Raw genomic sequence first — 25325 nt, forward strand, 5'->3', positions numbered from 1 at the left:
ACTACTGAACGGATTTTGATGAAACATTACAGTATTATTGTTTATAACCCAGAATAACATAATATTCGTAAAATTTAATTTTCATAAATGGTAAGTCGGGGTTTGTGTTTTAGGATCAGGGATCAGGCGAACTTCGTACCGCCTATATTCTTCAGAAATAATGTATAGGTAATGGTGAGAGAATTCTTCACAGTCCAGTAGTTTAGGAGCCTATTCAATACAAAAAATCTAGTCTTCTTTATATTAGTCTACACTGTAGCATAACTGTAGGTATGTAGATGACATACGGAACTCTTGGCGAGTTCGAATAGTAATTAGGTAGGTACAGTCCTTTCCCTATGGATGTCTGGTAGAAATCGCTTCCTAACGATAATACAGTACTTATTAATATTCTGTGATAATACCGCCTAATTGCGGCGTTTGAAAACCTATATTAATTTGTCAGTTTTGTGTGGTGTGTGCATTATAGAGTATTTTATTTATATCTAACTTCTATCAGGGATGATGAAGTAAATCAAACCACATTTGCGTGTTACCACCATTTATTGGAATTTTCCTAAAAAAATTGAATAAAAAATATTGTATTTCATCAACATGTTATTTTAGAAATGAATAATATACAGTTGTAGAAAACATCGCCCGTGGGAGTCGCTCTCTTGCACGCAGATAACAATATTATTATTAATTATTATTATTTATTACAATGTATCTAGAGAACGTTCCTAAAACGTAAACGCACTCCTCAAACGAAGACTAATCCACAACTACGGGTGACGTTCAAAAATAACATATTTATGATTAAATATACTAGGATAAGTTGACGCACATGTTAGTTTACGTTTAGGGAATATTCGTTAGGCCACAGAGGTACTGCTGTCTCACTCACTGCACACATAAGCGGGCGTTAATCGGTATTACATTTAAATCTAATATTATCATGTTGAAAACACCGTTCGGCTTTTACGAGCCGCTGGAGCCGAAAAAGTGTAACATTTCCGGGTCGGCTTTGTCGTTAATAAATACTGGAGCCGATTCTAGCTCGCTTATGTGTACAGTAACTCTCTCGCGGGTAGTGGGATAGTTCTGACGCGGCTGAGGCGGGCGGTACCCCTCTGGTGGGATGTGTAGGGACGCGAGCGACTGTTGTCGGCGCGGTGTAGTCAGTCTCACTCGCTGCGCTTATTCTAATCTTCGTCTTCTCCACTCTCGGATTCTGCAAATGAAAGGATGCATTTAGGTATGATTATGTTAAAACAAAATTACATTACTTTAACCATGAATAAAGCACCATCCTATGACTACAGAAATCCACAAAACTGCAAGATAATTCTCTCGTTTTGACAGTTTTGAAAGGTACGTCAATTGATTGGTGGTGTCAACACGTCTATTTGACATAAGTGTAAAAATAGTGACAAACTGAATTTCTCGCGGGTTCGACCCGGGTCTGGCCAGGGTAGGGAGTACCCTGTACCCATACCAATACCTCCATTTACCTCTGGTAAACTCCTGTAGTGGAAACTACACAACCTAATGATGATAATATCGTTGCAGCCAAATGACGTTCACTGCTGGACAAAGGCCTTTTCCAAGACCACGGTTCAGAAGACATGACGTAGGCAGGCCTCCACTGACCTGTATACACACTGGACTGGCTGCTGTCATAATATTTTTGTGCCTATTTGAGTTTCGCCATTTTGGCGCTGTAGGCCATACTGTAGGCAGATAAGATTATCTATGGAACTAAAATTAGTGATGTTCTTTCTCGCTTACTCCTATGGTTACTCCATACAAATGCACGTCAAAATTAGTTCTCGGGACAATTGTAGTGGCGCTTCAAATTGGTACACAAAATTAGCTGTGATTTTTTTTTATGAGACAGCCTGTAGAGTTTATAGAGTTCAATGCAGGACTTGTCGCGCAGGACCCGTCGTTGTGAAAGTCGTTGGGGATGATGACGACAATATATAAAATGGTCGCTCACCCTCCTCGGCGCTCTGCAGCCACTCGACGAACTTCTTCATCTGGTCGAGGAACATCATCTTGCCCTTGGACGAGTTGGGGTCGCGGTACCACTTGAGGATCACCTCCTCGGACAGCACGTTGGTCTTGTACAGCATCAGCACCAGCTTGCTGAAGGCGCGCATGAATGACATGTTCTCGTAGCAGTACTCTTGCACCTGCAATGGGGATAGGTACTCTTTATAGCACAGAACAAAATTGGTGTTTAAATGAAACCAAGATGAAGACTGCACAATTTTTGACGATCCAGGAACAACGGCCAGCAGGGCTACTCCGAAACGCTGTTACGTAGTTTCGGGTCTATCTGTCACCATCGCTTATGCTGGCATCGTGCTTTGTGTGAGAGAGATGGCAGCATGCAAACTTCAGATAACGTTTTTCGGAGTAACCCCGCAGGAATCAATCTCTTCGAGACAATCCACGGCGAGAATAGTTGTACGGTACAAGCTAAATTATCCATAAGTGTACACGCACACTACAATAATGACGCTCGGATTGCTCGGATCTAACTCTCCGCAACCCGCACTTCCCTCGACCAAAAATTGGTGGGGCACGTCTTCGTGGATAAAATGAATACGCATTTTGATTGACACTGAGGTCTGGAACACAGAGTATACTAAACACAGGCCTCAGGGTTTCGACAACTTCACAACTGATTTTACATTACAAAAATAACTAAGTAGATTAAATACTATCACATTGTGTAGTATTAATGTGGTTACTAACGCGACGAAATGATCATAAGTTTAAGAGCTTACAAATAGGAAAACGGTTTGGTGATTAATATTAAGAAAGAATAATATTGTTGGGCAGCAGTGAAGTCGATTACCACAGAGCAAGATCGACATATCACACTGTTCAGTTGATTTCGCACATTTCGACACCGTGTGGCGCTAGACACGCTTACCCGGCTCTAATTGAGTGCTTATTCATTTTAGTTAAAGCTGCTTATTAGTTTTTGGAATGCGATAAGCTTGCAAGCCTGTGTTCAGAAGTGAACTGATCAGCAGATAACTTTTACACCTGTATTCACAAACGATGTTTGCTTATGTGAAGCAGGAACGCTATGCGAAGTCGAACACACAGCGTTGAACTGTAATTGGTTCGTGAGTGGCGGAATTGAATAGGTTTTTGGGACCCTGTGCGTCCACACGCACTGTGAGACCTCCTAGTAATGTTTGTGAATTCGGGTGTTATACTTATTACGGGTCTTTATTTCATAATTTTCAATTCATTCTGTGCACACATGTTAAGAGTTGCGGTTTAGATTAATCTGTGGATTATTATCTGTGCCTAAATATGACTATAACTTGTGAGCCATAAATAAATACTCGACCAGTAAGGTTAGTCCATGGGGGCTAAGCTGTCATGGAGCCCTCTTAAAAATTAAATCAAAAGAATAGGTTATCTTTACCTTAGAGAGCAGCGCGATCTCAGCCTTAGCGTTCTGCGCAAACGCAGCCAGCAGCGGCGTGTAGTGACGCAGGTGCTTCGCTGCCTGCTCCGCCAACAATTCCTCCTTCTTATTCCACTCGCCTCGCGACATCACGCACTGCCAGATCTAAGAACAAACAAACACACAACTGAGACAATTCCGACTTTATTTACTACGATATAAGGTAGGTTATAAGTTGATCAGATTGCCATGTCGACATGCGAAACGCCACGTCGCGAAAGGAACATCGTATTGGCCGAAAGACTCGGCCGCAACGCGCTCAGTTCGCTGCAGCATTTCATTACGACTCGTCATCAAGTTTCATCATGTAAGATTCTGTTTTGTATGAGATAGGTGTTTGTAACTACTTATGTCAAAGTATGATGTAAATGTAAGGTAGAATTAAGCTTGAAGTTGAGCTTAGAAACAGTTTTACCCAAGGATAACAACATTGTTGTGTTTTAGCTTGGCAGTCAGTTCCTTTGTAGTTCCATGTGGTTTCTTCCAAGAGAGAGCTCCACATAATCCGTCGCCTGACCAGAGCTTGCTTTGCAAGTTAACGGACCGTTAATGCCTTCCACTCAATGCAACGACGATCTGGTGAAGGTCGTGGTCAACACCTGGATGCCGGACAGCATAAGCAGTTGGTTGTATAAATCCTCGGAGGAGGCATTTTTCAGCAGTGGACTTCATTTCGCTGAAAGGATGACGGTGGCTCAGGGCCGGACCGTGAGTTTAGGGGGACCCTGGGCTAATACTACTTAGGGGTTCATCTATTATACTCTTTCGCATTATCGTCTATTTTTGACTTTGATTTGAGTACCTACTTGACTTAGCTGGGCGCCCCTTGAATCCACGGGGCCCTGGGCTGAAGCCCAAAAAGCCATATTATAATAGATCCGGCCCTGCAGTGCCTGGATGCGTACAGTGCCGAGGTCCGGTCGTTGTGAAAATTCTTGGAAGACGCCTTAGCCCAAAAGTAAATGTTTTATGGCTGTAACTAGCGGCCGCCCGCGACTTCGTACGCGTGGATCCCGTTTGACTCCCTTAGAGGAGGAGTTTCGTAAAATCCTTTCTTAGCGGATGCCTACGTCATAACATCTACCTGCATGCCAAATTTCAGCCCGATCAGTCCAGTGGTTTGGGCTGTGAGTTGATAGATCACTATGTCAGTCAGTCAGTCACCTTTGAGTTTTATATATTTAGATGATGATAGTGTGTACTCACGATGGCGACGACCTCGTGCTCGGGTATGTGGTGCTTGAGCGCCATGTCGCGCAGTTCCTGGATAAGGTCGCGCACCGGTTTCTCGTCCGCCAGCTCGTCCAGCAGCGCCTGCGTCAGCTCCCGCCGCGCCTCCTGTGGGCACCCACAGGTTTATTGTACGTTATAGATGCTGGCGGTGTGTGAGATGTCATTAGTTGTAGGCACGATTTCGGGGGGGACTGCAGTTCAAATCGTGACAAGACGCTACGCGATGTGACGATACAGGGTATCCGTGTAAGTATGGATAAAAAAAGTATTGATTATACTACGCAAATGCAACAACTTTCCTTCAGGAACAATAGGAATATAAAAAAAATGAAATTAAAAAAATTGATGATTACTAAAGACAATTTGTATGAAAGAAAAGGTTCTTTTCGGAAGATTTGAACTTTCTTCTCTTGGGGAAAGTTGTTGCATTTGAGCCATAGAATCTATTATTTTTGTTTGATCTATACTTAGAGACACCCTGTATACATCTTCAAAGCTTTATTTAAATAAAGCCTGGTCCGTGAGCACGTAGAATTTTGTCCAATGACCCCAAACTACCCATCCTTATCGCTCGCGCGTAATTATATTGCTGTCGCGACAGTGCGACGGACGCCCGCAGTGAGTGTGCGAGCGCGACAGCAACATAATTACGCGCGAGGTCATTGGACAAAATTCTACGTGCTCACAGACCGGGCTTTAAGTGATGCGACGAACATTTAAAGCTTCCATATCTTTTAAGCTTCAACCACACCAACGCGTGCCGATCGCCATCGCCGGCGCAACCATATGCCAATGACAGGTGTCATTGGCCTATAACAACTGTCTACAGCATTTTTGCGCACGGGTTATGCATAGCTTATTTTTATTGCTTTAATACCTAGAAATAAGAATAACAACAAAAAATTGTTCTGAATTTGCTTTTATGTGTAAAAAATAGAAAAATTCATATCAATGAATGTATGAAACATGAACATAGAGATGATTTAATTTGTTGCCAAATATTTTTTTTTCTATCTTTCTTTAATTCTTTCTAATTATTAAAACATACCAAGCATCCATTTAAGATTCATTCTCACAAGAGAAAATTTAAAATAGAGTCCAAATATTTATTAAAAATGAAAAGTTCTAATTTAATGTCATGTTCCATACAAGATTTTTCTCATAAAAATCTAACCCTATCATGCTTTCAGTTTACTGGCCTTGGTAACGTCGTCTCTCAAATCCCACTATATTTTGATGAAAGCGTGCCCCTTGTTCTTGCGAATAAGCCCCCATAATTATCTATAAATATATCCCAATGAGAATGTGACGTGCATCTTTAGAGACATTTTACTATGAAGATGGAAAATTCAAATCGCTATAACTCTTTAAAAAGCAAATATTTTCGATTTGTAATCGCACTTTTTTATATAAATTTGCTTATATAATCAGAATATAATAAGTAAAATCCATGCGCAAAAAAAAAAAAATTTTTTGTTGACCGGTGTAATCGCGTCGTGATCGCGCTAGCGATGGCGATCTGCACGCGTTGGTGTGGTTGAAGCATTATTGAATAATATTACGATATGCGGTCTCAAAATAGAGTCATTATTGACCGCTGACAAAAATGGAAGCTGTTGACAAAGGCCCGGTTTCCACCAAAGCGGAACGGAGCGGTGTGTCAGACCGTCAATTTTTTATAGAATTGACAGCAGCGCCACGTAGCGGAGAAGTGGAAATAATGAATTCATTGCTTATTCAAAACACCTCCGCTTCGCTTTGATGGAAACTGGGCCTAGATGGTTACGTTAGTTTCAACGTCCTTTTCGTCGCGTTTGTATGAATAGAAAAATCAATTTAACATTCGTAACTGCAGTCGCTCCCGTAATCGTGCTAGAATCAGATTGCCATGTCGACATGCGGAGCGCCGCGTTGCCAGCCGAGCGCCGCGTAGGCTGAAAGACTCGGCCACGGCGGGCCCGGCTCGCTGCGGCGCCCCATTACGACTCGTCATCAAGTTTCATCATTTGAAATCCTATTTGACTAATGTAGTAAGGGACAACGTGGAGGTTTTAGTGCTATTAGTAAATGTCTTGCGCGTAGGGCCGATATTCAAAGCCCAGGATAACATCTGTTACATCCTTCAGGTTCAGAATGTCCAATTCCCAAAATGTCCAACGGTTTCAAAATGTCCAATTCCCAGAATGTCCAATTCCCAAAATGTCCATTTCCCGAAATGTCCAATTCCCGAAATGTCCAATTCCTGAAATGTCCAGTTCCCGAAACGTCCAATTCTCAAAATGTCCAATGTACTATTATGATGGGTTTATTAAATAAGTCCTCATAGCCTTTCTTAAAAATTAGTAATTAATATATTTCTGTACGAATGCGTTTAGTTTTTGCAAAAACGGCATATAAACATAGAAAAATTGTGTTATTTGCAAAAAGTACGTAGAAAAAATTTCAAGCTACTGCACTTTATACTCATACAAGTATGTATAGTTATTTATATTTTTTTCTATTGACCTAAAAAGGAAAGAATAATTTGTAAATAAATAAATGATTAATTAAATTTACTTATGGTTATTTATTAAATATTTTTAAGAAAGCTTATGAGGACTTATTTAACTAACCCATCATAATAGTGGATTGGACATTTTGGTAATTGGACGTTTCGGGAACTGGACATTCCAGGAATTGGACATTTCGGGAATTGGACATTTTGAGAATTGGACATTTTGGGAATTGGACATTCCGGGAATTGGACGTTTTGAAACCGTTGGACATTTTGGGAATTGGACATTCTGAACCTGAAGGTGTTACATCTGTATCACCTGAGACGGTGCCGCGGACGAATGTCCATTTTTAGGACAATAGCTTGCGACTCTGTTTCAATGGCCCGGGAGGACGCATCGCGTTTTAGTGGGTACGCCACACCTTGCCTCCCACATAACCCACTAATCGTCCCCATCTACCAGTGGATGTGCAAAGCATTTCCCGACGGAAAAAAGGGTCTGTGACACGAGAGACGGGAAGTGTCCTCCCGTCTCACAAATCGCGCCGTGAGTTCTTAAGGTATCCTTTCGAGCTAAGGTCACAGAAGCAGCGTCTTTAGCTTTGGTCTTGTGCCACCAACGCCGCGTCACTAACTCGCTTCGAAAGGCTACCTTTTAGCCTTACAATTTTTTTTGTGACACCAGTGTTGTGCCACCTGGTGACGATGTCAAGGTGCTCTAGCTAGGGTGGTGCGTACCTGCGAGGCCTGCGCACGATGCAGGCGCAGCAGCTCGGCCAGGCCGCGCGACTCGAAGGACGCCGCCAGCACGTCCTCGCTGCGACGGTTCAAAGGCAGGAACTCCAGCAGCCTGCCAACACATAACTCATTAATATCTTAGGACATCAAGCAAACGTATTATTCGTTCGTTTTCAGCCGAAAGACGTCCACTGCTGGACAAAGGCCTCCCCCTAGGTTTTCCACAAAGACCGGTCCTGCACCTCCCGCGACCTTCACCAGATCGTCGGTCCACTTAGTGAGAGGCCTGTCCACACTACGTCTTCCGGCTCGTGGTCGCCCACTCAAGAACTTTCCTGCCCCAACGGCCATCAGCTCTACGAGCTACGTGCCTCGCCCCCTGCCACTAGATTTTAGCGATTTTAGCAAATGATAATACATATGGGAGTGTTATAAAAGAGACAAAATCTAATCCTTAAGCTTTGTTAAAGAAAGAAAAGGCCTGCTATGCACATGTATACCTGTATCTTTATTTTGTAACACTACTAATTGTAATGTGACAGCAATTATCAATTTGAAATTAAATATGTACCACCTATACGAAAATAGGCCTACGTCCAAACTACAACGAGAAAAAAAGGCTTCATTTTTATCCTAAAATTAATCACCAATCAACATAAGATTCAAAAACATGTAGATTTAGTGGTAAAATGGTGACTGATAGAACTCTAAAGGCATGTCAACATTGCATTGCATTACAAGTTATAGTTCTTGAATCTCACAAAGGGGAGTGAGCTTTACTTGTGTGTGTACATGCACATAACGATAGTAATGTCTATCAAAACTTTTGAAACACGAACAGTAGCGACCCACTACACATGTAAAGCTCATTCGCCTTCGTGAATTGCAACAACTATAGCTCATTTTATGCGAGCAGCCTCGCAATGTGATGAACTACACTGAACTGTCCTTTATTTGACACTGACAGAGGGGCCACCGTCAATAGCGGATCGCTAGTTCAGACTTTTGCCACGGTGGAAACCATATAGTTGCACGAAGATGGTGGCGCCCTTCTGTCAATGTCGTCGGTGGGACATTTCAGTGTAGTTCATCTATAAGTACCTATATTGTATGTCATAATGTTTTTTTTCTTTTTTATTTCTGTCTTACCACACCATGTCATATTGTCCTGAGGGTACTATTTTATCCTACTTTTGGTACTTTCTGTTTGTAATGTGTGTTTCTGTTATGCAAATAAACGTTTTATTATCTATCTATCAATGTCGATATACGCCTGAAGAGATCATAAAACCATCTGATAAGTGATTTGTAGCAGCACTAATGACAGCATCGCAATAAGTACGACGAGCCAGTACAGTGACGCGTTGCTCTGCCCTTTACATTAACACGAGTTTCTATGAAGAGAAACGACGTAACTACACGTAAAGGGACATACTTTTACCACAGTGATGTGTACTTTATTTATTAATAAAGGAGTTACTCAAAAATAACAATTAGAATAACATCTAATAATAATAGACGTGCAAGTAAACAAACAATGATGACGTGATGACCTTCTATGACTTCGTCACGATTTGCGTCAATTTGCGCCAACGGATTAGATAATAGTGTAATATGTAAAAGAAGAATAGACTAATAATGTTTGTTTTGAAGTATGGGCCGTAGAAAACACGTTAGTTGGCACATAGAAAAACGTTCTTTGATATTATGATAGATTAGAAGACCGTGATATTACTGGTAGTAATGATAAAATGAATTCCCTTAGAGATAAATGTTGAGCACTGAGCAGGAACCTATTAGCACAGTGGCTCAGTATCTGCCGTAGTTTTTGTTCTTTTTTTGTATTGTTGTCGTTTTATGTCACTAAGCTCTTTTTATTTATTTATTAGTTAATTCGTAGATGAACAAAGGCGACGGCTTTAGTCGAATCAATTCACCCCGAAGATGAAGCTGGGTGAAATGGTTTCGAGGTGAATCTGATGTGTCCTCACCCAGGTGAACAAAGTGGAATAATCCTCTCGCCTAAATACACTCAACATCAAATAAATCGCACCTTCCGCGACGCGTACTTTAAAGATTTTATTCTGACACAATCATGGTGCCCCAACAATATTGGTGTTATTTGAAAGCCCAATAAATAAACTTAGAGAAAAACACATTTATTTTCGTAATAAACGATTAACATATACCATAAATGTGACTTGAAAAAAGACCTCACTTTGGGCTTACCTCTGGGACCAATTAGACCAATTTTTGTGGTTATAAAACTAAATAATGATCTCACGTGCCCTCTTTAACAGATGGATAGCGATTAATCGCAATTTAACAGTTTTATAGCCATAAAAGTTGGCTCCTACGTGACTAACTGTCGCTTTGAAAACAAACTGGATAAAGACACGTTTTTGGGGTAAAAACATTTCCTTTAATGAAATGAAGTTTAGAACTAGGCTTTCAAATGGTACCAATATAGGTGGATTTATTTATTTATACTTCAATGCCAAAATATTAATATTAGGCGAACTTAATGCCACAAGGCATTCTCATCCAGTTTACCTTCGGGTTATGCAGAAAAATAGTTTGGCGGTATAACAAAAAAAAATGGGATGCATACGTTTGAAAGTGCTTGTCGCGGGAGGTGCGATTTATTTGATGCCGAGTGTAGTTGTATCCTAGTGATAGTCACCTGCCCTCTAGCTGGCCCTTCTTGAGCGCGGTGACGAGCGAGGCCACGCCGCGCTCGGCCTTGACGGTGGCGAATACCTCCAGCACGAAGTCCAGAGCCAAGTTGTCCTTCAGCAAGTGCTCGTTCACCAGCACCAGCAGCACGCCCGGCGGCACGCAGCCGTTACCTGTGGAAAGTACTACAGTTAGGACATGGTGGTACTAGAGGTAGGACATGGTGGTACTAGAGGTAGGACATGGTGGTACTAGAGTTAGGACATGGTGGTACTAGAGTTATGGACCTATATCCACCAGTGGTACTAGAGTAAAGACATGGACTAAACTCCAGACTACGCCGCAGCGTTACCTATATCCACAAGTGGTACTAGGGTTAGGACATCTATGCCCGTTTTCACCATCAATACCTAATTTTTATGTGACCCCTATGAATACAAAATGCCTGTCATGTGTTACCATAGGGATCACTTAAAAATTAGGGATTGATTGTGAAAACAGGCACTAAACTCCTGGCTATGTCGCAGCGTTACCTATCCACGAGTGGTACTAGAGTTAAGAATGTTTTAACGATATATCAAAAAATTATAGTGATCTAGAATTATTTCGAACCAAACCCACTACTATAAATAAATTATTCAATTCAAACTTTTTCGACTCCCACTCCAGCGGCGCTTAAAAAGTATTGTTGACTGTTAATTTTTCACTTGTAAATTATATAAATGTCTGCTATGGCATATGGTCTATTTGCATCTTAACTTCCATTTGCGATTACCTATAAATGGCTAAGCAGATACATAATTTAAGGTCCCATTATTTGTATTGTATTGCTGTTGGTTTTCCGAATAAAAAATAAAAAAGACATGAACTAAACTCCTGGCTACGCCGCAGCCTACCTATCCACAAGTGGTACTAGAGTTAGGACATGAACTATTTTCAAAGCTGCACCTCCTGGCTACATAACTGTTGCAGTCCAGAGTTAGGAAGACTATTCCCACCGTTACAACTCCTAACAATGACGCAAGCAAGTGTTACTACGCGTCTTTCCGTTCTATACATAGCCAGAACGCAAGGGTGTGAAACTAATCGAGTATAGTTTGGAGATGACTTTTTTTACTAAGCTCCTCCAAACTATACACGACCAGTACGCATATGCTGCGTACTGCTCGCGTATACTTTGTAGTGACTTAGGTCAATTATCTTACTCCAAAATATACATCGCCAGTACGCATACGGACTAATCATGTATGTATTGTAATAAGTGCGTAATTACAATTTATACGCGAGTAGTTGCATGCTAGTCATTTTGTCTTATTGACCTCTCTTTCAACATTGAATCATCTTTCGACACGTATTCTGCCATAGAAAAGATAATTTTGTTTTGGGGCTGATATCTAATTTTCACCAATTCTCGAATAACTCCTAAATTAAGAATTATGTAGGTATGGAAATATGTCAAAATGATTTTGTTCTTTAGATAAAAGTTAATAAATAAAATAAATAATAAATAAATATCCTTAGACATTTTACACTTCTAGTCCCAAACTAAGCAAAGCTTGTACATAATACTAAGTATTAAACATAATACTTAAATACTTTTTTTTTGTAAATATAATATAAATATATACTATACATAGAAAACACCCAGTCCAATACAAACAAATATGTTCATGCACACAAATGTTTGTACTGTGCGGGAATCGAACCCGCTACCTCCGGAATAGTAGTCCGTTTCGAACCACTACACCAAACGGCCGATAATACAAACCTAGCATTTAAAGTCTCTCCTAATGTATTAATAATGCACGTTGAACTTTCTTCTCTCACTCTCTCTCATTTTAAATGAATTTATGATTACACTAATAATTGTTATTTAATTTGAAATCTACCTAATCAATTTAATTTCAAAAACCACTTACAATAGTGTTAAAAATCTAGATTTATTATAGATTCAGTAAAATAATAATATTTTATGTAATAATATCGAATAAATGTAATTTTAAATATAATTCCATATTTTACTAAATCAATATCAACTAAACACACTCTAGTCAAGTGTAAGTGGTGTAGTAGAAACTAATCGAGTATAGTTTGGATATGACTTTTTTTACTAAGCTCCTCCAAACTATACACGATCAGTACGCAAAATTCGTGTATAGTTTGGAGTCACAGATTTACAAACGGGCACTACAAAATATACACGAGCAGTTTCCTATGGGTGCGTTCTGGCCATGTATAGAACGGAAAGACGCTGTTACTACAGGGACTATTGCCACCTCAATGCAACTCTTGTGTGTTCAGGTTCTACACTTGTGCGCCAACAAAAATCCTAACATTACTTCAGTAGATAGATACTCTTAATCGAACGAGACGAATGACCGACTCACTCACTTACCAATTTTGTCACTAGGAGGATAGTTAAACTGTCATTGGTTGATGTACCAGTGTTTTACTTTATAGTAGTAAATTTTTAAGCAAGTAAGAAAATAGTTTTCGTTCATTGAAGTCAGCAGCAGTGAATATAGTGTACCAATTAAATAATTGTAGCACTAACATTATCGAGCAAACCATAGAGTAAGATCGAAGTAGTTTAAGCGTCACTATAGCATCACTTCGACACCAGAAAGCGCAAAGAGCGCAGCCTGGCTCTAATCGTGTGCAAAATTATACCGAAACATCGTTAAATTTAACTGGAATCATTTAGTAAAGGTTATCTAAGATGACCTAAGCATAAAGAACGTTATTAAATATTTTTGTGTTCAATTAGTGACCTAATATTACATTTAATAGTTGTGAGATCATTAAAATTCAGTCACTTGCGTGATTCGTGATGTCGTACTAAATACTTATTCGAATACTGAAAGTCTTAATATCAGTAGTTTTAAATTTTGAATCCAAATTAATTCCTTTTCATAACATACTAGCTGACCCGGCGAACTTTGTTCCGCCTTAATGGCAATAAATAAGCAGACTTTTTTTTAATTTCGAACGGGATAAAAAGTATCCTATGTCCTTCTCCTGGCTCTAAACTACCTCCCTGACAATTTTCAGCTAAATCGGTTCAGCCGTTCTTGAGTTATAAGTGGAGTAACTAACACGACTTTCTTTTATATATATAGATAAACACGTCCCAAATACTTAAAGTTTGTTTAATCCTAAAATTATTTTATTTTCTTCCAATTTAAAATTCATATAACCCTGATAATGCCAGATGAGACGAATATAATTTGGCAGTGTTCATACACCAAAATAATGTAACACGACTTTTGTATTGACTTAGGTACATAAAACTGCGCAAAAAACAGCGATCGAGTGTCCGCGTGGTACCGTTACACCGACCGTTAAGTCAACGCATCGCGACTAAACTTTGGATCTTAATGGATTCATCATATGAATCTACATTTTGTAAGGAAGACGGCATCAAACTAAACGCTGTGGCATCTTACGAGCGGTTTTCGAACAACATTTTATACTGTGATGTGCTATCATCTGTTCAAGCAAATGCCTGCCTAATTTTCAATATCAACAAATGAGTATAATGCGACCAATTTCTCAGAATGACTAATGCTTTCAGTGGCAATTCTCATTGGTTAATTAATTATATGAATAAACTAGCAATGACCAAATCCCTAATTCAAATTCTTTATTAGTATGTACCTGGGTGTTTTTCTGTGCACTGAAATGAGAATTTAACAAGTAAATGGACTAATAAATGACTGCTTTATGTGTTTGTAATACATACCGATCCATAGGGCAGTCATTCGAGCTAGCTTGATGCGCTGCTGCGGCTCGAAACCTTTCAGATATACGAGCACCTGTAAATTGCAAACAAATATTCATTATTATCATAATTTAGTATCATCATATTTTATGATAGGAAAAAAATGTATCACATCATGATAGAAAATAGCATGTAAACAAATTACATCTTCAAGGGGCTTCAAATCTAAAAATAGATATTATAATGTGCAAATGTAAAAAATAATGTTTTCTGCCATCCTCACTGTTCAACATATTTATCACATTACTTTACATTCTGTGATGGCTCGGGTGTCACAATATCTTTCTACATTGTGGGTTGTTTAGACTATTTAGAGCCAAAGCACACGATACGTTGCGGCGCCGCACCGCTCGTGTGCCCGCCACAGATATTTCTATGACAATATTGTAAGACAACGCAACGCAGCGACACCGCTCCGGCGTCGCACCGCCGCCGCAAAGCATCGTGTTCTTTGGCTCTCATGCTTATTTTACTTAAAGTCTGGTCCGCGAGCACGTAGAATTTTGTCCAATGACCCAAGCTCGCAACTCGCGCTCACACACTCACTGCGGGCGAACGTCGCACAGTCGCGACAGCAATATAATTACGCGCGAGCGATAAGGATGGGTAGCTTGGGGTCATTGGACAAAATTCTACGTGCTCGCAGACCGGGCTTTACAAATAAATATGTACGGAAATTTTAATTGTTAATTACCTTCTTCATTTCTTCTTCGAACATCTTCTCCAGGTATTTGTATCGGCGCATCAGCTTCACAAATACCTGCGGAATAAATCTGTTATGTAGTTACTGTTGTTCAGAAATGTATTCATTCTGTATACAAATAAAGCTCAGAATAAAGTGAACGAGTGAGGGTTTTTCAACAATTATTTCAGGACTCTAGCCATGTTTTTCATCATGTGAATTGAGAGAACTTGGGAGAAGGCAAATTACAAAGATTTACACAACAGTTATTTATATTAGAAGAACGGAAATGTTAATTGACTTATGCCCGTTTTCACCATCAATCCCTAATTTTTAAGTGACCCCTATAGTAACACAACAGGATTTTTTGTTTTCATAGGGGTCACTTGAAAATTAGGGATTGATGGTGAAAACGGGCATTAAAGAATTTTAGCATCATCATACCTGAAAGCTATTGGACCGACTCGCGGCGTCAGGACGGTTTTCAGCTTTACAAAAGATGCCTTATAACTTTGTATTTTGCCTTCTCAAAGTAAATAAATTCTACTCAAAAACACCAACAAACCTGTTCAAAGTTGCGCATCGTCTCCATATCTTCACTGGCGGCGAATATGCAGGTGTTAGTCTTAGGGGACTCCCCATCCATTGACACGGAACCGCCGGGCACTGTGGGACAGACAGACTGTTGTTATGGGTTCAAGGGTTTATGTGGGAAATATAGGGGTGGAGAATCATCAGATATGAACGAACGAGATGTCTCAACATGAGATTCAGGACTCTAGCCTAGTTGTTTCATCATTTTGGGAGCACGAAAAGACCGCTTTCAGCGCTTGACGGCGTCAGATAGTAGCCCTCTTGAGCCGATTGCTGTGGCGCACTTTTGAAGGAGTTTTTCCAGCAGTGGAAAAGGCTTGTGATGTAGACAGTGTAATGCGCCCATAGCAACTTGCTGTAGCCTAATTTGAAGACTTCTATACCTACATAGTGTGTGGAATTCTATTGGAAGCGTTATCCTACAGCAGACTTTGCCTACCGCTGTGGAATCCATGTGCCGACGTACCCGAGCGGATCTGTTTTATGGGTAAACGTTGACCGGAAAATCGCTTCATCCAGTTGTGGACCTGATGCTAGTGTGTCGGTACTCACACAGGAGGCCCCCGGCGATGAGCACGTCGAAGATGACCTCTCCATAGCGTCGGTAGTCCAGCTTGGAGCCGGCGGCGTCTAGGAACTTGTACGCCGCGTCCAGGTCGCCGCCGGCGCGCTCGAGCCCCTGCACGAGCGCGTCGCGGAACCCGTTCGGGTCATATTTCTCTTTCTCATCTGGGGACAAACATAAATGACATTAGTAAGGGTATGACTTGGCCTCCACCGGTTGGGTTATTTGGCGATCAAGCTGTAAACCCTGGCTACACAGGAGTTGCAGTGGTGAGAACGAGAGGTGGAAACAGTCCCGTTTGTAAGGATATTTTTCACTACGTATGCGGAATTGTCCCGCGTGCGTGACACCCGCAATTGTCCTTTTCCTACGAGTAATAATTATTGTAATGCCTGGAATACGCACGCGGGAAGTGAGTGGACGTAGGGACATCCCGCGTGCGTATTGAAATCCGTACGATATTAAAAACACCCTATGTCTAGGCCACACTGATCACGATAGCATTCGGGTGACAGCGGAGCGAAATCCTTGGGACTATGCAAAAGCACCGAAGTATCCGCGAATATTTGGCTCGCATTGCGATCGCGCCGATCTTTGGGCTATCGCGATGTGTGTAGCATAACAATAATTCCTAGGTACAACTGCTGTGTACAAGAAATACAAGAACACACAATTTTAAGTGACCTAGAAAATCTAGGAATCAATAACATGCGAGTCAACTGAGCTAGCGTTAAGTTCTAATTTACTTGTTTACCACACAAAATGTATGAAATAATCGCGTTTAAAGAAATCACAAAAGTATTCAATTGTCTGACTGGAGATTCCCCATGGAATATTACTGGAAGATTAGATCCAGAATCCAGATTCAAGTGCTTGGATGTATAATGCATTAAACAGTCTAATTTACTTCACCACATTGTTTGACAATAAAATTATCATGTTTTTGGCTGCCAATTAGCGAATGTGTAACAACACAAGAATCGAGAAATTCTACACCAGTACGACGGAAACAAAGGAGTTATTTCAACGAGAGAGATATTATTATAACAATGGAATAATGTACAGTACAAAGGCAATTAATTCATAGCTTTACTCTTAGCCTCTTGAGTAAATAAATTTGTTTTTACTCGGTTCTAGTCGTGTTTTTATTACGAAGTTCTTAGAATAGAAATTATTCAAATTCAATTCCAACAGATTATAATATGCATGTGTTATGTGTATGGATTGAGGACTAAAGATTCTTAAGTTATGCATGTATCACTATGAATAAATGTATGACCATCCGTTACCTTTTTATGTTATCAATTTCGCGACTATTTTATGATGAAAATATGGTTTAACTTTACTTGTAAATCTTGTTTTAGTAAGAACAAGGTTTTAATAGATACCTTCGTCCTTATTTGCCGACCTTAGAGTTTATCTCCGCGAGGAAACCTGATTAAGGCTTGGTATTTCTGCTAAAGTAGGTATTTCGCGCTGTCAAAATCTGCGCGCGCAATACTTCGCCGAAGACAGCGCGCCAAAGAGCTCTCGCAGCTACACAGTATAGAAATACGCAGTTTAGAAATACGCAGTTGGTTAGGTTAGGTTGACTTCCTTCCGTTCAAGCGTCACACTCACAGCACTTTCTAATACAAATCATATCCAAGTGATACAAATTAAAACAACTTTCAAAATTTTTGGGAATATATTTTAGAATCGAATAAATATAGAATAAACTGCCAAAGTAAACACGGTTCAAAGAGGCGTGGCGTCACCCGACCTTCCGGAAGTTCCGCGCCGGCTAAAAGAATTTCAAGATTACGTCACCCGACCTATCGGTAGATCCTCGGGAGCTTGAGCGATTGGAAAAACATTTTATGATCAGTTACTCGTAGTAGCGATTATTTAGAGCTTGGATAGATTTTAATAAATTATAGTTGTTGCAATTCACAAAGCTTTGCATGTGGTTAATTACATTAATCAGTACACGCATCAATTTTGTTCAGTCTTTTTGTTTATTAATAAATAAAAATATCATACTAAAATTGCATACATATTTTTTTGTATTGGGTGTTTTCTTTCCATAATTTATGTATAACGTATGTACGGGGCTCTGTATCGAAAATCACTATGAGCAATGAGCATCACACACTGTTACCTGGAGTGCATTACCGCAGCAAAATTTTTATAAATGTTGTGCTTTAGAGAGTCGAGAGTATAGCAGATAATTAGTCCATCGTGAGCAGAAATTTGTCCACTAATAGCAAAATTAGTTCAAATTATAGTTTTAAAGTTATTGGCTAGAAGATTCTTTTATCTTGCAGCTTAGACCTTTAGCTACAGACCTTAGACAGTATTTTTGAAACATTCTTACGCATGGTGGAGGAAGGGACGCTCTAGAGCAGTGGTTCTTAACCGGTGGTCCGCGGACCACTGGTGGTCCCTGGAGGCATTCCAAGTGGTCCACGATGTGCACTTGCACACCTTGGTCAAAACCACTTTTAACTGATTTTTGCAGTCAAACTGGTTTTGACCGATTATGAGGTGGTCCCTGACAAGACAGAAATTTGGTAAAATGGTCCCTCATGACTTAAAGGTTAAGAACCACTGCTCTAGAGACTCAAAACTACAAGGATACACATGAACTCCAGTTTTAAATCCGTTGATATCTGCTGCATCTGCCATGTTTTTGGCTATAAGATTCTTCTATCTTACGGCTTAGACCTTTAGCTACAAACCTTAGACAGTATTTTTGTGAAAATTCTTACGCATGGTGGAGGAAGGGACGCTCTAGACACTCAAGTCTACAAGGAGTCACATCAACTCGTTTTAAATCCGTTGACATCTGCTGCATCTGCCATCTTTTTGGGTAGAAGATTCTTCCATCTTGCAGCGTAGACCTTTAGCTACAGACCTTAGACAGTATTTTTTTGAAAATTCTTACGCATGGTGGAGGAAGGGACGCTCTAGACACTCAAGTCTACAAGGAGTCACATGAACTCCAGTTTTAAATCCGTTGACATCTGCTGCATCTGCCATCTTTTTGGCTAGAAGATTCTTCTATCTTGCAGCTTAGACCTTTAGCTACAGACCTTAGACAGTATTTTTGAAACATTCTTACGCATGGTGGAGGAAGGGACGCTCAAGTCTACAAGGAGTCATATGAACTCCAGTTTTAAATCCGTTGACATCTGCTGCATCTGCCATCTTTTTGGCTAGAAGATTCTTCTATCTTACAGCTTAGACCTTTAGCTACAGACCTTAGACAGTATTTTTTATTATTTTTTTGTGTCAGTGTGCTCTTCTAAAGAGTGTAAGACGATTGTATGTAGGTACTATTAAAATGTAATTTTAACTCATTGGTTTTGTCTCATATTTGAGGAATGTACTATGTATCATGAGTAGAGTCTTCGTTTAAAAGGATGCGAACGATTTAAATTTCAATAGGTAGACAAAATTGATAATTCTTAATTATCAAAAATTTAAGCTTTCTCCAGTAACACTGATATTATTATACTGTGACTCATCAAAGTCATCATTGTCAAAAATATTGACAAATCGCGAACTGTCACGGCCAAAAAACTGACACGCGTCCGTCCTCCGTAAGCGCCACCGCGCGACTGATTGAGATTGTCCAAGCCGTCATGGACGATTTTTTCCACATTTTCTAACAAAGTAACTAAATAAGACGCAATATAAAAATTTCATCCGTTAAAAGCCCTCAAGTTATTTCTGAACTTTAGTTTAGTAAAAGATTTAGAATCTCAAATCGCTTATTTTAAAAATAAAACCATAAATAGAAAACGAATAGAGGTAACTTTGGGAATTTATTCTATCGAGTCAACTTCATCAAATCGTGTTTCCATCCGTTAATAGCCCTAGAAAATATCCTCAACTATGCCCAATAAAAATCTTAGCCTTTAATTTTACTGTTTAGTACCTCAAAAATGAAAAATGAAAACCTCATTTTCGCCATTTTCTCTGCTACCCGGCCTTAATATGCAAAGCAGTCGAGATATCTGGCCAACTCCCAACTTAGGATTGACTTAGTAAGCACCTTGAAAGTAACTTGTTCTAATAATAATTTAGTTAACGTCGTGTTCAGTTTTTCTTTCATTAGATAACTGTTGAAAAGTTGGTTACGTAATCATTGCGCTATTGCTTTTCTTGATGATTCTGGAAAATTCGGAACTAGACGCGTCTCATTGAATTGATTCTTCACGGGGGTTGTGTGAAAGAGATCGGTTAGTAATGATAAGACCGCCTACATTTTGCCGTTTTAACTTTTCTTCAAGTATCTTGCTTTTTTTTAGTTTTATTAGTACAGTTAGCAGGTTGTACAATAAATAGACAATGTATATTTTCATGAATATTACAAGTTGTTTTTAAGTATTTTTGAAACATTTCAGCTATGTTTAAGCAATAGTCAATATGCCTAAAAACAATATCAGTGATGGATTCGCCCTCGGCCTGTCCCCGAAAACCTAATATAATAAAGGGACAACTAATACGGCGTCTCCTCAATTGCTAAATGGTTCGGGTCACACTTTTCCATGACGACATACGGATTGGTGAGGGCCAATTATAGTAAAGTGCTTCTAAATATTGGATGGAACCTTAGAAGTATAACAATCTATGAATATCGGATGGAATTTTCTCGAAGTATGGAATAGAATAGAAGAATGGACTTTATTGAACACAGTGAGCACAATTTATAAACAATAACAGCTCAGCATTTATCTAAACATGCTCGTAAGGGCATGTCAAGAAGCTGGTCTTTCGCGGAAGCCCTGTGGCACACTACCGCTTTTTATAACAAAGGAAGAAAATATACAGTGTACAGCACTTTTTATTGCAAAAGCGCATTTATTGCAACTTTGCTCAGTGCCAAATTTTTGGGACAACTTTTTCTCTTTGTGATCCATTTAGATGAGACGACTCCACGGAATCAATTCTTAGATTCTTCTAGAAAGCACGCAGCGTTCGATAGTCTTCAATTGGACCTATCGTGGCAATTGTGTAGTGACTAGTGATTACTATTCCATTCTTGTTTGCGTACGGTACTATGGCTTCGCGAGTTTCTTATACATTATGTATGGAGCAAAATAGCATCATAACAGACGATATTTGCTAGAAACTGTGTTGTATGAAACCAGTTCTATTGAGATAAATTGATTTGTGGTAGACACTTGGCCAATTCTAGAAAATAAGTGTTGATGATGGTCTTTACTTTATAGATTATCCAATTGAAATAATATAAAAACGTTTCCTTTGTTTTTAAATGATATTGATGTTATGAAACACTCAAAAAAGAACAAAAAACCATATTTACACAGCACTACTATACGAATTTCGAGAATTCGTACATTTGCGTTGTTTCGCATGGGAATTAGAATTCGGAAAGGAAAGCAATAATATTATGACGTCTTTATTGGAATCCTAATTCAACCAGCAGTTGCCTACTCCAACGGGAAGGAAACTCAGTTAATAATATAGTTTTGAACCAGTAAATTTAGACTATCATTTGTTTGTTTTCAAAGCTTTGGCACTGGCACTCACTAGAGGTAGTTATTCTCTAAATCATGAGTCCATCGAGTCGAAAACTTACACAGCTTTTTTAACCACGTGGTTTACATCACCCTATTAACAAATACAAGAATTGATGACTACACTTCAAATAGGTTCAAATGAACATGTGTTTGAAGTGGGAGGTATGGGCCTTGAATTAATATTATTATTTGCTATGCAAGCCTATTCCCGGCTGAGTCAATACATCTGCTGTACTGGTGTACAATTTAATTCTTTACTGCGAAAAAACCTTGGGTGCGGTATTGTTATTTGGAAGGACTTGGCAGGGATAGCTTGACGCTTATATCACAGCAAGTGATATAAATCCATACTGTAACATTATAAATGAGAAAGTAACTCTGTCCCTTTCTAACGCTTTGGTTTGAGACCTAAGGAAAAGAAAAGAATAGTTTTATCCCGGTTTTGGACACGCGCGCGTATCTTCTGTGATTCTGTGACTTAAGTAAATTCGTGAGCGAGAAACCGCGGGCAAAAGTTAGTTTTAAAATAAAAAAAACTAGCGGTTATCGTGAGTAAATAGAAAAAATAATTAGGTAATACCTAAATGATTATTCTACTATTCTGCCGATATTTTACCCGACAAAGAAAACGTTGATTAGTTAACTGATAACAAAAACCGCGGCAAGTCAACTCATTGTCACCTGACATTGAGTTCTCTTAGCACTTCCTCGAGAACTTCTGATAAGGCAGATAGCGTTTTTATAGCTCGTCCAACAAAAAGCCGTTTAGCGAGGCGACATGAAATCTAACCGGCAAAATGCGGAAATTACATTTCGGGAATATTGCAGATAATTAGACATTATTGTGATACATAAGTATAGTTTTAGGGCATTTTTACAGTACTTAATTTAAGAGTATTTACGCTTGACAAGCTTTCGACTGCGTGAATTTTGTTCTGACTACTGACTAAGGGATAATTTAAAATTCTAATGGTCAAAGAATTCTTGAAATTGGTTCAGTAGTTGTCGAGTTTACTTTATTGAAAACAGTAACCATAATGGTTTAATAAGCTGCAAAATACAGTCTCAAAATGCACTCATAAGAATGGGGGACATATGATAACAGTTTATAAAGAAATAAATCATTAATTGTGTACTTATAATAGGCACCAAGAGGTGCCCAAGATGCATGATACAGAGAGCCAACCCCAAATAATGGGAAAGGGCCAAGTAAAGAAAGATAAGAACTTAGAGCCACCAAATTCAAAATACAGGAAATGTAATTTTGAGAGTAATAAGTAGTAAGAACCACAAAATATAATAAGATAACTTATCAACTCGTGTGAAACTCAAGTTCACAACAAAGAGATATTTTATATTGATATGTTATTAAATAAACACGACCCTTGAACTGCAGCAAATCATAAATTCCGCAGTGGACAGTTAAATGAGATAATTTACGTTCATTTACGATGAGTATCCATCGCAACATAATGGTTTCATTTCATAACTAACTGATACTAATTAATTTTAAAACAAGTAAAATTGAGAAATTATTTTATATCATACATATTCTTTGCTTTATGCTTTATTACAGTCTAGTATTATATTTCATGTGTAACTAATTATATCAGTAAAATACAATGTACATTCCTACCATTTAAAAAAGTAGTGTTCAAATTAGTAAAAGTATTAGAAAGTGAATCTAAAATAATTTATGATTATTATGTCTTTTAATAGTTACTTTTAAATCTTTGTAAAATAATAATGTGGGTAGCTATCATTTTAATGAATTAAAAATTTTTACGGAATAGATACTCCGAAGGTAGGTACCTAAATTGTACTGGTGTTAGAACAAGGAACTATGAATACTTTTCCTGTTTTGATGATATCTTTTCTAGAATATTCATATCATTTACACAAATGCATGTTATTCTTGTTGAGTACAAAGTTAGTTAGTTTGGAAATGACTCAGATTTGTGACTCATTTGCTAAGTGGCAGTGCATGCAACAAAGCAAAAACATTGCGTAAAAACTACTAATTAAATCTATGTAATGATAGACTTCAAAATATTTATGTAACAATAAACAAGCAATGAAATCGATCAAACCAATGTAGGTTGAAGTGAATACCACATGGTATTGAAGTCAATTGCAACAAATGAATTTTAATCACCAACAAACAAGTTCCAAGAGCTGATACATAAGTTGTACATGTCCAAGATAGATTTATCATTCAGTAAAATAAGGACAAGGATCTTATTGTACATCTGTAAGTAGGTAGGTATAGAACTTTCTTTGTATGCTGGATTCAATGTAGTGTTATGTACATGACCTACTTTACTGACATTTATGTTCTGAAAGAAATCGCCACTGATCATGGTCAAGGCAGCATCATAAAACTGTTTACAAGCAAAAGTGAAATTATTAGGAAATATGAACTTTGTCACTCACCTCTTTTTCTGGTCTTGATCCGTTGACCCGATAATACTGGTTTTTCTACCTTCTGACTCATACAATATATTGCTGAAACAGAAACACGTGGCAATTAGGATAATGCTACGGTAATGAGAAAGGTGGTGCCCCGTGCCCGTTAGACTAAGGTCATCGCCCGCTCTGCGCCACGCAACACGGCGCGCCAGCCGGGCAGCCTTCGCCCCCTAGGACTATGGCGTCGCCTGTGCTCTACTTACTGAGAAGGTGATGCACCCGCCGAAACAACAAGAAAATTCTCAGCTAAACTTTCGCGATTCGATAAGACCACTATGAGTCAGCAAAGAGCACAAATGACCGACGCGAACTTCCTAACGCGCTGCGCAATCTACATATGTATGTGTGCACTAATACTTACGTAGTGACAGGTTATGTAGGAGCCTTTTACTCCTTTTGCGAGTTCTCTCGGACTGCGCCTGTTCAGAAAAGAAAGAAACGCTGCGTCGATCTCTATTCCCTCGGGCTAGAGACAACGTGTGTTGGAGTCGCCGGAAGTCCGGTGCGGGCAAGACAATCGATTCAAATTTTCTTGAGCGATTTTTCACTGTTTCCCGTGTCTGGGACTATATTACGACAATATTTATAGAAAATAATGAATTTGATATATTGAAAACTATTGCTAATAAATCTAGACAACGTTAGAACACGTAAAAACCTCTACAAGGGCAGATAATACGTAAAATAAATAATTTTATAAAAAGTCACGTATAGTGACGTTAATAACTCCAAAATTAATAAAAATATTTTAAAAGACGACACAACAAATTTGATGAATTTTGTATTACTTTGTAAAAATCACGAATTGAATGGTAATTATTTGACTAAAAATGGCAGAAAAAACAAAACACCATAGACATTTTGGAGGGTGTGTTCCTTGTGTCATATTTTTAGTACTATTCCATTCTTCGATATCCAATAACGTTACGCTATTAACTTAAGCCGAATAGTTGCATCTGTATTTAATTAACGGTACAGAAGTGAATTAAACTTTAACATTAGGCAAATAATATCTAAAAAATGAATCAGGAAAAGCTTACTCGACAACAATACAGTCATTATCTTGAGAATAGATCTTTAAAACGTA

At 38.9% G+C, this 25325-nt stretch overlaps 1 protein-coding gene across 2 annotated transcripts; it reads right to left on the reverse strand.

The window, feature by feature from the left end:
* Positions 1-524: 524 nt before the first annotated feature.
* Positions 525-24830, reverse strand: LOC135081661 (protein krasavietz). Of its 2 annotated transcripts, none has more exons than XM_063976430.1 (12): positions 24600-24830; positions 24203-24274; positions 16226-16402; positions 15645-15745; positions 15092-15157; positions 14359-14431; positions 10624-10789; positions 7941-8052; positions 4682-4813; positions 3434-3580; positions 1982-2177; positions 525-1213 (listed from the first exon to the last, which is right to left on the reverse strand). In XM_063976430.1, exons 2-12 carry the CDS (start codon positions 24261-24263, stop codon positions 1185-1187), a joined length of 1260 nt encoding a protein of 419 aa, XP_063832500.1. In that variant the 5' UTR covers positions 24264-24274; positions 24600-24830; the 3' UTR covers positions 525-1184. The 2 variants fall into 2 exon arrangements, with proteins under 2 accessions (XP_063832500.1, XP_063832501.1); XM_063976431.1 differs by lacking the exon at positions 24600-24830 and adding an exon at positions 24442-24574.
* Between the last annotated feature and the right edge of the window lie 495 nt (positions 24831-25325).

This window comes from Ostrinia nubilalis, chromosome 20, assembly GCF_963855985.1.
Source record: "Ostrinia nubilalis chromosome 20, ilOstNubi1.1, whole genome shotgun sequence".
Taxonomy (NCBI): domain Eukaryota; kingdom Metazoa; phylum Arthropoda; class Insecta; order Lepidoptera; family Crambidae; genus Ostrinia; species Ostrinia nubilalis.